This window comes from Camelina sativa, chromosome 8, assembly GCF_030686135.1.
Source record: "Camelina sativa cultivar CO46 ecotype springtype chromosome 8, ASM3068613v1".
NCBI lineage: Eukaryota > Viridiplantae > Streptophyta > Magnoliopsida > Brassicales > Brassicaceae > Camelina > Camelina sativa.
Window position 1 is genome coordinate 5920988 of NC_141887.1, and position 13642 is coordinate 5934629.

At 38.4% G+C, this 13642-nt stretch overlaps 2 protein-coding genes across 6 annotated transcripts; one reads left to right on the forward strand and one right to left on the reverse strand.

The window, feature by feature from the left end:
• Positions 1-19: 19 nt before the first annotated feature.
• LOC104706467 (la-related protein 1A-like) lies at positions 20-5590 on the reverse strand. 4 transcript variants are annotated; one of them, XR_015564198.1, is made up of 16 exons: positions 5093-5579; positions 4352-4814; positions 4043-4202; positions 3776-3866; positions 3592-3663; positions 3039-3221; positions 2784-2953; positions 2382-2451; positions 2194-2293; positions 1809-2116; positions 1575-1718; positions 1395-1458; positions 1082-1227; positions 878-982; positions 450-650; positions 20-363 (listed from the first exon to the last, which is right to left on the reverse strand). XR_015564198.1 is itself a non-coding variant. In XM_010422662.3 (15 exons), exons 1-15 carry the CDS (start codon positions 5342-5344, stop codon positions 506-508), a joined length of 2478 nt encoding a protein of 825 aa, XP_010420964.2. In that variant the 5' UTR covers positions 5345-5590; the 3' UTR covers positions 20-505. The 4 variants fall into 4 exon arrangements, 1 of the variants encoding a protein (XP_010420964.2); XR_015564196.1 differs by having other exon boundaries at positions 2194-2298; XR_015564197.1 differs by having other exon boundaries at positions 20-650.
• A 5093-nt stretch (positions 5591-10683) lies between these two features.
• LOC104706469 (SNF1-related protein kinase regulatory subunit beta-1) lies at positions 10684-13634 on the forward strand. Of its 2 annotated transcripts, none has more exons than XM_010422664.3 (4): positions 10684-11119; positions 12572-12753; positions 12846-13008; positions 13098-13634. In XM_010422664.3, exons 1-4 carry the CDS (start codon positions 10916-10918, stop codon positions 13413-13415), a joined length of 867 nt encoding a protein of 288 aa, XP_010420966.2. In that variant the 5' UTR covers positions 10684-10915; the 3' UTR covers positions 13416-13634. The 2 variants fall into 2 exon arrangements, with proteins under 2 accessions (XP_010420966.2, XP_087318645.1); XM_087462519.1 differs by having other exon boundaries at positions 10916-11114; positions 12567-12753.
• Positions 13635-13642: the final 8 nt, after the last annotated feature.

The following is a 13642-nucleotide window of genomic DNA, read 5'->3' on the forward strand; positions in this document are numbered from 1 at the left end:
AGCTACAAGAACACAGAAATTTACAAACAAAAATTTACCGTCTAAATAAAAATGTCAAAGTAAAACACCTCTTATTGTTTCTACAGACACTACAAAACACATCCTTTCTTTTTTGCTTTTCTTTTTTTTTTTTTTTTTTTTTTTCTTTTCAAAATTGAGTAAAAATTAGAAAATGAAATATCCCTAATATGTACAAAAAGAAAAGATTACAACTTTTGGGGGGGGAGAGGGCGAAACTCAGTGTAGATGAACGCCTCTTCAGTCAAAGCTCTGTTTGTATTGGAGAGAGAGAGAGAGATCCTGCATCCAAAATCCAAAAAAGAATAATCCCAGAAAAAGGAAAACACCACCAAGGAAAATATCCTGTAAAATTCAGAGTGATGGCTTCACTTGTTGGTCTCTTCCCCAGAAGAAGAGATACACAAAAATTTAGGTCAAGATTGAATCACCATTTTGCTCAGCAGTAACAACATATATCTCTCTCTGCTTCTTTGCTTCACATCCATCAGTGAGACTTGTTGTCTTTTTGGTTGGTGATTATATCCTTTGCTCGAAAATCCTTTATGCTACGGTATTCTTCCTTCAGTAGCTTCTCTAACTCAGGGTGCTTCTTTATTGGTTCGTTCTTGCCTCGGTAATGGTGGAATGCCCTACACAAAAAGACATAATTAGGTCCTTTAAAGCACAACCAACACAACATTTTTCTATGTGCGTTGAAACATCTTTTAACCTAGATTACTACAAGCCCATCTAATATAACCGTACTTCTCTCCATCGGCATAATCTCTAGAGACATCACCAAGAATCACAGTTCCATAACAGGAATTCAGTAGCAACGTTATTGTTTAACCATACTCCGTGATAAACGATCACTTACCAATACTTCTCCAAGCCATATAGATTTCCCTTGCGGTAGAAGTCAAGCGATAGCTGCTCAAAGTCCTTGTAAAGGTCCTCATCGAAGTGCTTCTCCAGACCATAACTGAAGAAAGAAGGCAGAGCAATATTAGTTGGATTAGTCACACTGGATCCGCAGTGAAAAAATGGAAAAACAGAAGCACGTCTAACAAGTATGTATTACCTATAAAACCTAAAGAGACACTCTAACCCATAGTTGTAGTTCTCAGCTGCATCCTCAAGAGCAAACTTCTGGAAGTCCTCATACATAGACAAGACAAATGTATCTCTAAGGAAATACGACCAAAATCGGTACAAATGATTCATTTCCTGCATAGATAACATCCAGAATTCACAGACTAGGGGTTAGGATCTCCAATCAGACTAATGTAAAAGAATGAGTTGAGAAACTCCATATGTAAAGATTATTGCATGTTTCTTTTGAAGAGCAAGATGAGAGCCAAAAATCATAGAAAGGAGGTAAACATGAAACTGACCTCACTGCATCCGCTACCCAGCTTCTTTCTTTCGTTTAAGCAGCGCTTGCGATACTTCAAGTACCTATGCGTACATTTAAAAGGAATGAGAACAGAGAGCCTCAAGATACAATCTTATCCTCCCAAGAATAATGCTCCATACAATAAACTTAAGTTGTCTAACTGAATAACCATACTTACTTTTCTTGTTTAAATCCATTCTCTTCCAGCAGTTGGTGGCTTGGATGTTGAAAATGTGGAAATGATTTTGGTAACGAGCCCACAGGTGGACTGCTTCCAGGGAGTGTACATTGTGGCGATGAACTCAATTTCGAAAGCCTAGGGCTGTGAAACGTCAATAAAAACAGAATAAGATATATAACGGATAAAGAATATGAATAAGTAGGGAATATAATGGATTGCTAAGATACAGACCCATGACTGTCTGGTGGTGTAGAACCAAAGAAAAATCCAATGGAGCTACTAGGCGGACTTTCTGATATATTTCCATGGTTTCTTATGTTACTCGAAAAGAACCTCCGAGCATGGGCGGTATGATGTTTGTGCGTTCCTCTACTTTGCTTCCTCCGGGAAGTGATGATTCCATGCTCTTCACTTCCATCATTTGCTACAGAATTTTCTCCTAATTTATTGTTCAATCCTCCCCCAGATTTAATTTTCCCATCTCTGCTATCCAAATGGGAGTTGTTCTTCCTACGGCCAGATCGATTCTTTTTGAGTTCCTGTTTCCATTGGTGATTATTAGAAATTGAACTCCAGAAAGGTTAATCATATTATATCCAAGCCATAGATTCCTAACCTGCTCAAAGTAGTAAAGACCATCATTTATTGTGGAGGCAAGCTCCTTAGGAATGTTTTTTGCTTTCGTCCCACCGACTCCAGTGCCATCACTTTTCCCACTATTCTGTCCAGCATATAACGGAACATGAATAATTGATTTCACCAACACAGAGTTCAAGGAAATATATAATAAGTTCCGTGTAATACCTGGGTAACAATTACAAGTTTCTGAATATCTTGATCATCAACAGTCATATCATCATCTTCATACTCAATGCTACAAAAAGTCAAATCAACCAAAAGCATCAACCGAAAATATATATATGTCATCAATGTTTTTTTAGGCGAGAAATTTTTTTTTTTTTTGTTGTTGTCTAAGTTGCATTAAATCAAAATAAAAAAAAGTACAAGAAGAAAACAAAATGATGAAACAAAGCAAAATAAACCAGCTGTTACAATAACCAAAACTAATTCCCAAAAGGAGCATTACTTTATAAACTGCAGTACTTTATATATGCAGTTTCAGATTCATATCCAAAAACAAGACATATTGGAAACAAAGAGGGCAGAAAGCAAATATCAGGAGTAATCAAGTTGTGCACGCACTACCTTTTCGACAGTCCACTCTTTCTCGGGCTTCTGTGCTCCAGATCTAATTCCTCGTCAAGCAAAAACGTGTTTGAAAAATCGTTTGACAAGTCATCCACATTTCTTTTTTCATCTGCTGATGATTTCAGGTTAACACTTTTGTAATTACTGGTTCTTGCTGACCGAGATCCCTGTACATCAGAACGGAAAAGCTATGATTAAAGCAAAAACTTAAATTACATTAGCATTTTTAATGTGTCTCTACTAAAAGTTTACCTCTGAAGAGAAGTCGCGCATGGTAGGCTTTGAAGAACCCTTTGAAGAATTTCCATAGTTATCCCCGCTTGTTATACTTTCTGGGGATCCTTTGTCACTGTCTCCAGTTTTCTCCAAAGAGACTGACTTTTTAGATGGAGGAGCCCATTCGGACCACTTGTCACGCTTGCGCATCTTGTCACCCTGTAAAAGTACCAGTATTTCAAATTATCATCCAACAGATAGATGTACCAGCATTTTATGCTACTTTGACAAATATAGGTCTTACACCTGTTGAAACCAATCATGCTCTGAGTTAGGTTAGAATAATCAAAGAGGGCTTCTTTAAACTATTATCCAGAGACAAAACTCTCACCCATTTTTTTTTGTGATAGCATCACCACGGTAGAAATAAACAATACAACCAGAGAAAACAAAGTATTCAAAGAAACAATTTTTTTTTAAATAAAGAAGCTAATCTAAAGCCGCCAACATGTGTTAGTACCAAAACCCATTAACAAAAGCAAGACTTTGGCATTTAAACCGGTAAATAAGTAAGGTGTGGTAGTCTAACCTGCACTTCAACAGAATTAGAAAATCCTAACGCATAGACTATAAAATCAACATCCATGGTCATTGCCTTAACCTGCAATTCAAGAGTAAAAGAAAAATTAAAACCAACAAATTTGTTCTAAACACGAATGACAGAATAGACTAATGCAAAAGAAAGCAAGTCAAGCTCGTGTTACAAATTTTACCCTTTTGAAACCAGCTATAATTTTTGTGGGAACCCATCCTTGTTCATCCATCAAGGAAATGAGGTAATGATCATTCTCAAGGTTTTCATCACTGAAAAGGGAATTAATAAAAAAAAAAGGTAAGCACAGTGAGTTGAGGTGCCAATTCTATAATCAGTAAAGATGGACTCAAGGCATGGAAAATATAAAATTCCCAGAGGCACAATAAGGAATAAGCTAGATATCTTTAAAAGCATAATAATTTTTTTGTAGAGAAGCATAACTTGCCTGAAATAATACTCTATTTGTTTTAAGACTCTATCCCTTAAGTCTATCTTTTCTGGAGATAGTCCTGGATGACCCTGGTTTACAGGGTATGGACCAAAGCGTGGAGGATAAGGACCTCTTATAGCTCCAGGGGGTGGAGCTGGCAAGTAGTATACAGGCCCTGTGTCAAATGAAGAAACAAACAACAAAAACGAACAGTTATCCTCTATCTTAATGCTAGATATATTTCAGAGCAAAATAGTTAAATTTTATCAACTGCTCCCAGCCAGTTCCTTTTTTAAACACCTTGACAGAGATTCAATATCTTACCAGGGAAGCCTGGACCTGGACCAACGAGGAATCCAGGAGCTGGACCCATATACGGAGGTCTCCCAAAAGTTCTTGGTCCAGCACCTTGTGGCATGTTTCTGGGGTCAAAACCTCTCTGATGCGGCCAAGGCTTTCCAGGATCCGTTTGAGGAGGTGGAAGCACAGGTGGAAGAGGGGAAGCTTGAACTTGTTTCTCATTGCCAGACTCTGCAACAGGAGGTCCAGTAACTGGGAACGGAGGATAAGGAGCATATGGATAATCTGGACCAGCAGCATGTGGCGGAGGCCCCATAGGTGGAAAAGGAGGTGGAGGATATGGTACAGCATGTACAAGGTAAGGAGGAGGAGGTGGAGGACCATTTTGGTTGCTCCTCGGACCTGGTTTTGAATGACGCCCAGATGGATTCTTGTGTCCAGGATTAGCCTTTCCACCACCCTTAGATTTCGCTTGACCAGGATTAGCCTAAACATCAAACAAGAAACTTTCTTCAGGGACTATGTTTAAGCTCTATAAATGCAATGCAACGCTTTTATCAATTAGTAAACCTTTCAACCCAAGCAAACGTAAACATCATAAGCATCAAATTCGAGAACAAAACCCAATTCGATCAAGTTTCTCAAGAAATAGCCCTATCACCAACCTAAACCAATCACGAACACAGCAGATACTTAAAGTAGAAAGCACCATCAACACTCAAAATTAAACCGCAGCACAACAACAACATTAACAAAAAAACGAACCTGAGCAGGGGTTGGGGTAGAGGCCGGAATGGTTTTAGACGGCGGGGCAGGCGGCGGAGGATTCTTAGGACGAGGCTGTTGAGCGGCGTCGGCGAGCGCAGGCCAGGAATCAGCTCCCATTACAGGAGCATCAACAGTCTCAGGAGGAGAAGCGGTTGTTTTCCACGGAGACTTAGCGGCAGCAACACCACCTTCACGGCCGATCATCAATTCTCGATCATCAGCCAATGATCCCTCAGTCTCCGCCATCATCAGAGAAAACTTCCAAACTCAGATCAACAAAACACGAATAACAATTCAATCGGATCAAAGAACGGAACGAGGATTCAAGGATCGGGAGGAGAAGGAAGCAATGTGATAAACAAAGAGAGGAGGTTCAAGGAGGGGAGGCAAGTGTGTGTGTTTTGGTGGCGACACTCTTTTAAGAAGAAGAATAAGCGAATGTGATACACAAACAGTGAAACGTATAACCCCAAAAACCCTAGTTACCTTTTCTTTATTTTAATTTTAATTTATATACTTCTTTTAGTTTGTATATAGCAATTTCCTCTTTTTCCTTATTTGAAAATTGGCATTACAGAAAATAAAATCATCATTTAAAATTTAAATTCAATTGTTTTGTCGAGAAAAAAAATTAGGGAAACCCTTACATATAACATTAATTTATTATTTTTTGGTCTGAGAAAAAAAAAAAAAAAACATCATTTTCTACCAAATTAACCTCTAAAAACTTTAGTATTACTCTCATTAGACCAGTCTCCATTAATTCTACCAAATAAGTGATCGATCATGTTTATTTTAGAAAGAATATGTGGTGATGTGGAAGGAGTCAAACGAGATCGAAATAGCTAGAGAAATTCATAATGTTTGTTGGACGAAATCGTGTGCAATTAACGTGGTTTTGAATCTCGAAATTATAATTAAACTGTTAATGGGATTAGATAGAAAAAATGATGAAGGTTTAAGTAATGAAGCTGGTGATTAGTAAGATAATGGTGTAGAATATAACATGATCAAAAAGGGTGATATATAAGAGGTTATATTAGAAGCTGAAAGGATTTGGAAAATTTTTCTAAATTAGATAATGGTATCTGCGAAGATTTCTGATGTGAAAAAAAAAAATCTCAATTCTCCTAATTGGTGAAAAAAAAAGAAAAAGTCTTCTAATTATAGCAATTATAGCAAAGATGAATGAGGCTTTTGTGAATCTTAGAAGAAACATAATTTAACGACTGATCAAGATATAAATGAAATTTTGTTCTGTCTCTTGAAATGACATTTCCTACTTGGGGTGTCTAATGGAAAATTTATCGTTTACTTGATAATGTTTCTAACAAAACAAATTTAAGTGACAAATGTTTTTCTAAGATATTTCAAGTACAAAACTTCTTAATTAAACACCTCCTGTTCGCCCTAGCAGCTTCTCAGACACATTCCCCAAAACTGTTTCCCTCGGCGGCGTCGACTCCAATCGGTGCCGTTGGGACATCGTTTCGTTGTTCCCGTGTTCTCCTCTTCCTTCTAAGTTCGTCTATATCTGGTTCTATGATGAACACACCGAAGGTTTCATCGAGTCTCTTCTCTGCGACTCCGGTCATGCTCAGCTTCAATCCCCCCCTCCCTTCGTCTCTTCCGGTGGTTGCTCTTCGCGAGGTGATTCTCACAAGCTTCCAGCCTTACAAAGTCAGATCTGAGACTTCACAAAGCCCTTGTAATCTTGTCGTCTGTCTCTGTCACGCCCCCTTGAAGTCAACCTCATCATCTCTCTGCTCCTCGTATCTAGATTCCTTCACCAAGCGTGTTGCTTGGTCACAGTTGGACAGAAGCTCTGTGTTGACGCCGGATCCGTACAAGATCTTGACAAGACCCCGAGACCCAACCGTTGCACCTCATGATTCCAGGTTTATTCCAAATTGATACTAGGATTTTTGTGTGTCTATCCTAGCAGGTTCAATTAACCTTATGTGTTGTAGTACTTAAGGTGTCAATCCAAATAGGATGATGCTACCACTCAAGATGCAATCAAGAAATCACAAGTCAAGCCAAGTCAAAAGTGGTTTTATGTCTAACAATCCTAGAGTAATCAGAATGCAAAACGAAAATGAACCTCAGAGCTAGAAACGAAAATGTATGCCAAGAAGTAAACAAGAGTGAAAACGGAAACGAGTCTAAACATAAACTAAACAGCAAGAAGCGAAACAGTCTCAGGAATGCAAGAAAAATTAGAAAGAAAGAAGTCCTAAGGATGAGAGTAATTGATGTCAGTGGAGTATCCTAGTCTATAAAGTGCTTAACATGTCCCAAGCAAACCATCTCTAAACAATGAACATCACTTCTTAGCTAATCCAATCTCTTGACAGAAGCTACTCAAACTCAACCACTTCCAAACCTAGCTCTCGCTAGAGAAACATGATCAAGCATGACATGAAAAACAAGTTCATTCACGTCAACAAACATCCTAGACAACTAATCTCTTAGGCTAGGAACATAAGTCTATAGCACTAGTTGGTCAGACATTTCATCGAACACTTTTTGGGTGCGGAAATGTCTAAGACCTAGTTCCAATTGATCAGAGAGAAATAAGTATTTCTAACTCTAGTCCAGAAGGGAATCATACAAATCAAAGCTTAAACACTCTACATCCTGAGATCCTCCACCTAATATATCCCATCCTCAAGGACTACCACACTACTCAGATCCGAAAAATCATCATCAAGGATGCAAACCCAGAAAATATTGAAACAAGTATTCTTAGATAGATAAAAATGAAATGAACAACTTGTAAAAGAAATCAAATGCAAAATACTCAATAAACTTCAAGATGTCGGATTACAAAGTATGAGAACGTATCTGGTGGCTAGGTAAAACCTTAAGAAAAACAATACGAGATAAAAGATGTCCTCAGCCAAGACTTAACAAAATATATTTATAGTAAAAACATGTAAATCACTAAAACTTAAAACGACAAGGTGAAAAGTCGGTTTGGGAATCTCCTGAAGCGTGTAAGACGGAACGTCTTCCTGACATGTGCGAACGAGTTGGTGTGCGTCCAGTGGCTCGACCCAGATGACTCGAGTGAGGTTGAGTGATGCGTGGTGAGTCTGGCTCGAGCGAGTTAGACTGGGTGGAGTGGAGGGATGTTGGCTCGAACCAGAGTGGTGTTGGCTCGATCCAGAGTGGTTTTGGCTCGAGCTACGTGTATACGCATCCACTAAAATGATGATAACTCTTGAACCACACCTCCGATTGGCTTGAAATAAATGGCGTTGGAAAGGTAACTCAATTCCCTACAACTTTGATGAAGACGTCGAAAGCTAAATTCCACTCGAGTGGAACGGCTCGAACGGGGTGGATCGATCGACGGTTCCGGGAGTGTTGTGAGATTGGCTCGAGAGACGGTTCCGGGAGTGTTGTGAGATTGGCTCGAGAGACGGTTCCGGGAATGTTGTGAGATTGGCTCGAGAGACGGTTCCGGGAGTGTTGTGAGATTGACTCGAGAGACGATTCCGGGAGTGTTGTGAGATTGGCTCGAGAGACGGTTCTGGGAGTGTTGTGCAGCGGATGGGTCGAGTGATGCATTCCTGACGTCTCCGAGATACCTGAAATACTCTAACATGCACAATGTATGCAAGGATGATGCAAGAACTACCTAGAAATGCAAAGTGTATAGAAAGGACTAGAAAATGATGCAAAACAATGAGTTATCCTAGCTAAATGCATGATAAATATATGCTAGGGAGAGACAAAATATAGACATATCACAAATCCTTTTTTGTCTTCCCATAGCTTAATCTTGGTTCGATTCATGAAGTCAGTTATCTGAAGACTGCAACTGGAACAAAATCGAACATGGATGCTTTGTTGTTGCAAAGAGTACTTGAGAACCTTGCCCTTAGAGTTGGTTAGGATCCCTACCTATTACTACATGTTTTTGAGAAGGTCCGACATTATGATCTTGGCCCTATGGAGCCATGGTTACCGGTACCTCTTGAACCTACCCTCTCTATTTCAGTTGCTCTCTAAACTACAACAAGCACTAAGCTGCTACATATGCTCTGAAACCAGAAGCTCTAGGAACATCGACATTATGATCTCCTCTCCAAAAAGAGGAGGTTACTGAAACCTTCCCACTCTTCTTTCCTTACCATCCATGTACCATGAACTTTGTCAATTACAATTTACCAAAGTCCGGAAGGTTGCTCCCCTTTGCCAAAGTCTTGAGAGTTTCGGCATTATGACCATTGCTCCAAGGAGTGTGGTTATCAAATCCTCTTCAAGCATGCCTTTCCCAAACCTAATCCCCCAACCACTCTCCTTACCACTGAGCAGTTCAAGCCATCGTGTCTCTAGGCTATGGAAACCTTCACAACGTCCCAATGTCATCTTGATAAGGACCATTTACCACATTACCGCTGCTTCCGCGAATGTGGCGTTGGATCATCTTGAGTTAGCTTGCAGTTTGATACACCTTTGCTCAAGCCTCCAATATTTCTGGTTTATGATTGTCGACCTATCTATCTTTACTTTTGCTGCTTCATTTTGTTATCAAGCTTTGTCTTGGAAATCTCTAAACCTTTTTAACTTTGCTACTTTGTTTGTTTGAATGAAAGTAAGCTTTGTTTTGTTCAAAGAAAAAATATATATATATATATATATATATATATATATATATATTTCAAGTACTACTGATAGTATACAATTGTTTTAAAAAGATATGATGTTGGCGTAAAACTCAAAATAAATTATAGAGTTGATGTTATAAAAAAAATGATAGAGCAATATAAGAATTCTTACAATTTTAAAGATTATTGCATAACTCGTCAGTAATTCTTACAATTTTAAAGATTACCTCTATAACTAATACAAAAAAATTACATTGCATAACTCGTCAGTGATAAATAAATTTCATACTTTTATTCTTTATTATAATTATTTATTTAGGCCACAAGGTGTTATTAAGTTCTATAGCTTTGAGTCAATATCCTACTTAAATTTGGAGTTAATTAGTCGAGGACAACACAATACCACTAGAAACACCAATTAATTTTGAACATACTTCATAATTATACTATTCTGTAATCAATGACAATAACCAAAAAAAACATACGGTTTGCAGTATTAGTGTGTGCCAAACAGAGTATAATTCACTTATTCACACTAGTGTAATACTATTTGTTAATGAATGCACACGCATTTATCAATGATGCACTTTTCAACCTTGCAAGTGTTGTTGTTCAATAAAGAGTCATACCTAATTTTGGATTATCAACTCTAGCTACAGAAAAGAATACAGTAGTTCTAATTATTTCATTTTAACAAATACTAGTTCCGACGGAGTGTGAGATATCATACCAATCATTGGAAGCAAAAGTTTATTTCTGTGATTTTCCGATGAACTTTACGAATATGCAATATGTTCTCCAATTTCTTATATCTATTTTTCATGAGAACTTTACAAGTTTTTAATGTTTAAAAAAAAAAAAAAGCAAATTATCCTAAAAGATGAATAAGTTCATTCTCAATGATTGCAAATAAATATCATTTAAAAAAAAAAAAGGATAATTATCAACTTTTTGGACGCCAAGTCACTCGTTTATCCATTTGGTACGGATTTACAATAATTTCTCAGAGGTTTTTTTTTTTTTTTATGCAAATCTCTTTAACACTACCGATGGCATTCCTCGTAATTAACTCCTAACATCAGGGTCGTTTTTATATTATCTCCTCTTCCCTTCGTCCTCCCTCCATTTTTCTTCACGTCTGGTTCTCTCTCTCTCTCTCTCTCTCTCTCTCTCTCTCACTTAATTGATTTGGGGTTTTCAGATGGGAAATGCCAACGGCAAAGAAGACGACGCCTCCGCCGTCACTAGCGGTGGTGGTGCAGATGTCACCTCATCTTCGGCGAGATCCAACGGCGGCGATCCTTCTGCACGCAGTCGTCATCGTCGTCCTTCTCCAGACTCTATGAGCAGTTCTCCTCCCGGAAGTCCCGCTCGATCTCCATCTCCTTTCTTATTCGCTCCTCAGGTTTCCCTCTCTCTCTCTCTCTCTCTCGATTCTCTCTATTTCTGTGTGTTTTAATCGTTGAATTTGATGTTTTGGATGATTTGATTTGAAACATTGTTTGAAGTTTTCGTCCAAGAGTTCTCCTCCTTCTGATTTGGTTGAGTTTAAGAATATTCACTTGACTTTTCATATGTCTCATTAATTGAGACATTTCTTCGTTTTGGATTTGCCTTAGGATTCTAGAACAAAAGCTTCAAGCTTTTTTATGGAGTGAACTCTATTTGTTTACTTTGATTTGTTCTTCCTTAGGTTTGTCAGCGGGGAAAGGTTTAGATTTCTTGTTCTTAAGGCTTTTTCTGTAGGTGGGTTTAGAGATTCTGTACCAAGGAATCTCTTTTTTCTTTTTGTTATCTATGTTAAAGTATCTTGGGATAATGCATACTGTGGAAAAGTTTCTACCAGTCTTTATTATGTTCATTAGGTGTTCTAGCTGTTGCCTTTTCCTGCCACTCTCTAGTCCGGTCATGATTCTTGAGTCTTGATGTACCCTAGTGAATCTTTTGTGTAATGTCTCTGTGAAGAGAGATTTTTTGCTGAGTCTAAGCACTTTTGTGAGTGGAATCTTTTGTTTTATGGAGTTGGACTTGACTCGGATTTAGTCTGTTGGTTCTTGAGATGTCAAAAGTTCTGGTAAGAAGTGAACAACTTGTTCTCCCTTCGTTTTGGCAAAGGGAGAGGCTTAGTCTTCCTAGCAAATCTGCTTTTAGGGAAGTTCTTGTTTGTTGTCTTGGTTATATCATGCCTAGTGTAGAAAAGTTTATACCAGTCAGATTGGATGGTAATTCTTGTCGCTCTAGGTTTCTGTTAATAATTTTGATTTTCCTCCTGCTCTCCGGCCATTACTGTTTGTTAATACCGTTTTGTTGATTGGTATGTCTCAACGTGAGTCTTTTGTGTAATGTTCCTTTGCTTTCATTTTGAAAGGGAGGGCAAGCTTGTTCATTTCTTAGCCCTTTTTGACTGTAAACACGCAGCTTGAATTTACTTGAACGAATGAGAGATTGTGGTTGTTTCTTCATTCTTCTCGTTTTTTAAATTGTGAATGATTCATTGCACCTGTGAAGGAAAACCTTTAAAATTGACCTGGTTTATCACGGTTTGGTGGGAATAGTAAGATCTTTCGGTAATCAGGTCATGTCTAGATTATAGTAAATATATCATTCTATTGCTTGCTTGCTATATTCATTGTTCCACCCCTTTTCTTTTCAGCGCACATTGTTATTCCACCTAACTTCTTACAACATTTGCTCACCTATGCGTCACCTCTTCCATTGTTTAGGCATATCATGTGTACCTAATGGCTGCATTTCGTGTCAGATGGTAGATATAATGTTGTATAACATTCGCCAGTTCTTCTCGCACTTTGTTTTGAAAAAATCTCTCAGCTTAAATTTTATGTGCTTACTACCTCAGGTTCCCGTAGCTCCATTGCAGAGGGCAAACAACGCTCCTCCTTCTCCTAATAACATCCAATGGAACCAATCTCCAAGAGTTTTTGATTATCCCGCAGAGCAAGGAATCCCAACGATCATTACATGGAACCAGGGAGGTAATGATGTGGCGGTGGAAGGGTCATGGGACAATTGGAGATCAAGGTATACATTGATATGTTTATCAAATATTTGCTTTCGAGCTTTCCGTATATAATGTATATGTGTACTAAGCATAATATATTTACATTCTTTAGGAAGAAGCTACAGAAGTCTGGAAAAGACCACTCAATTCTCTTTGTTCTTCCATCTGGCATATACCACTACAAGGTGATTGTCGACGGTGAATCCAAATACATTCCAGATTTACCCTTTGTATCAGATGAAGTGGGAAATGTCTGTAACGTTCTCGATGTTCATGTAAGTAATTTCCTATCTCTTGTTTTCATGTTAAATCTAATCTACCAATCTCAACTTACTGTGTAACTGTATCTGCAATGATTATGCAGAACTTTGTGCCAGAAAACCCAGAAAGCATAGTGGAGTTTGAGGCGCCACCGTCACCTGAACATAGCTACGGTCAAACCCTTCCAGCAGCAGAAGATTACGCAAAAGAGCCACTGGTGGTGCCACCACAGCTTCATCTAACACTTCTAGGCACAACAGAAGAAACAGCCATAGCCACAAAGCCGCAACATGTGGTACTTAACCATGTGTTCATAGAGCAAGGGTGGACACCTCAATCCATTGTAGCTTTGGGTTTAACCCACAGGTTCGAGTCTAAGTACATAACTGTTGTCCTCTACAAACCACTCACACGGCCCTAAAAACCAAAACGTAATGCCACATTGTTCTCTCTCTCTCTCTCTTTTTTTTTATAAAAAAAATCCATCTCTCAAGTCAAGTATGTGAAACCTGTTCTTTGATCATCGTGAGTGCCCAACTTTGAGTTTATTAACCTCTGTGTTACCTTGGTTTGGTGGTGCTTATGTACAAAAAACTTCTCATTGTAACAAAGAAAAAAAAAGTGCGATTTTTCTTGTTCCCTTCTCAT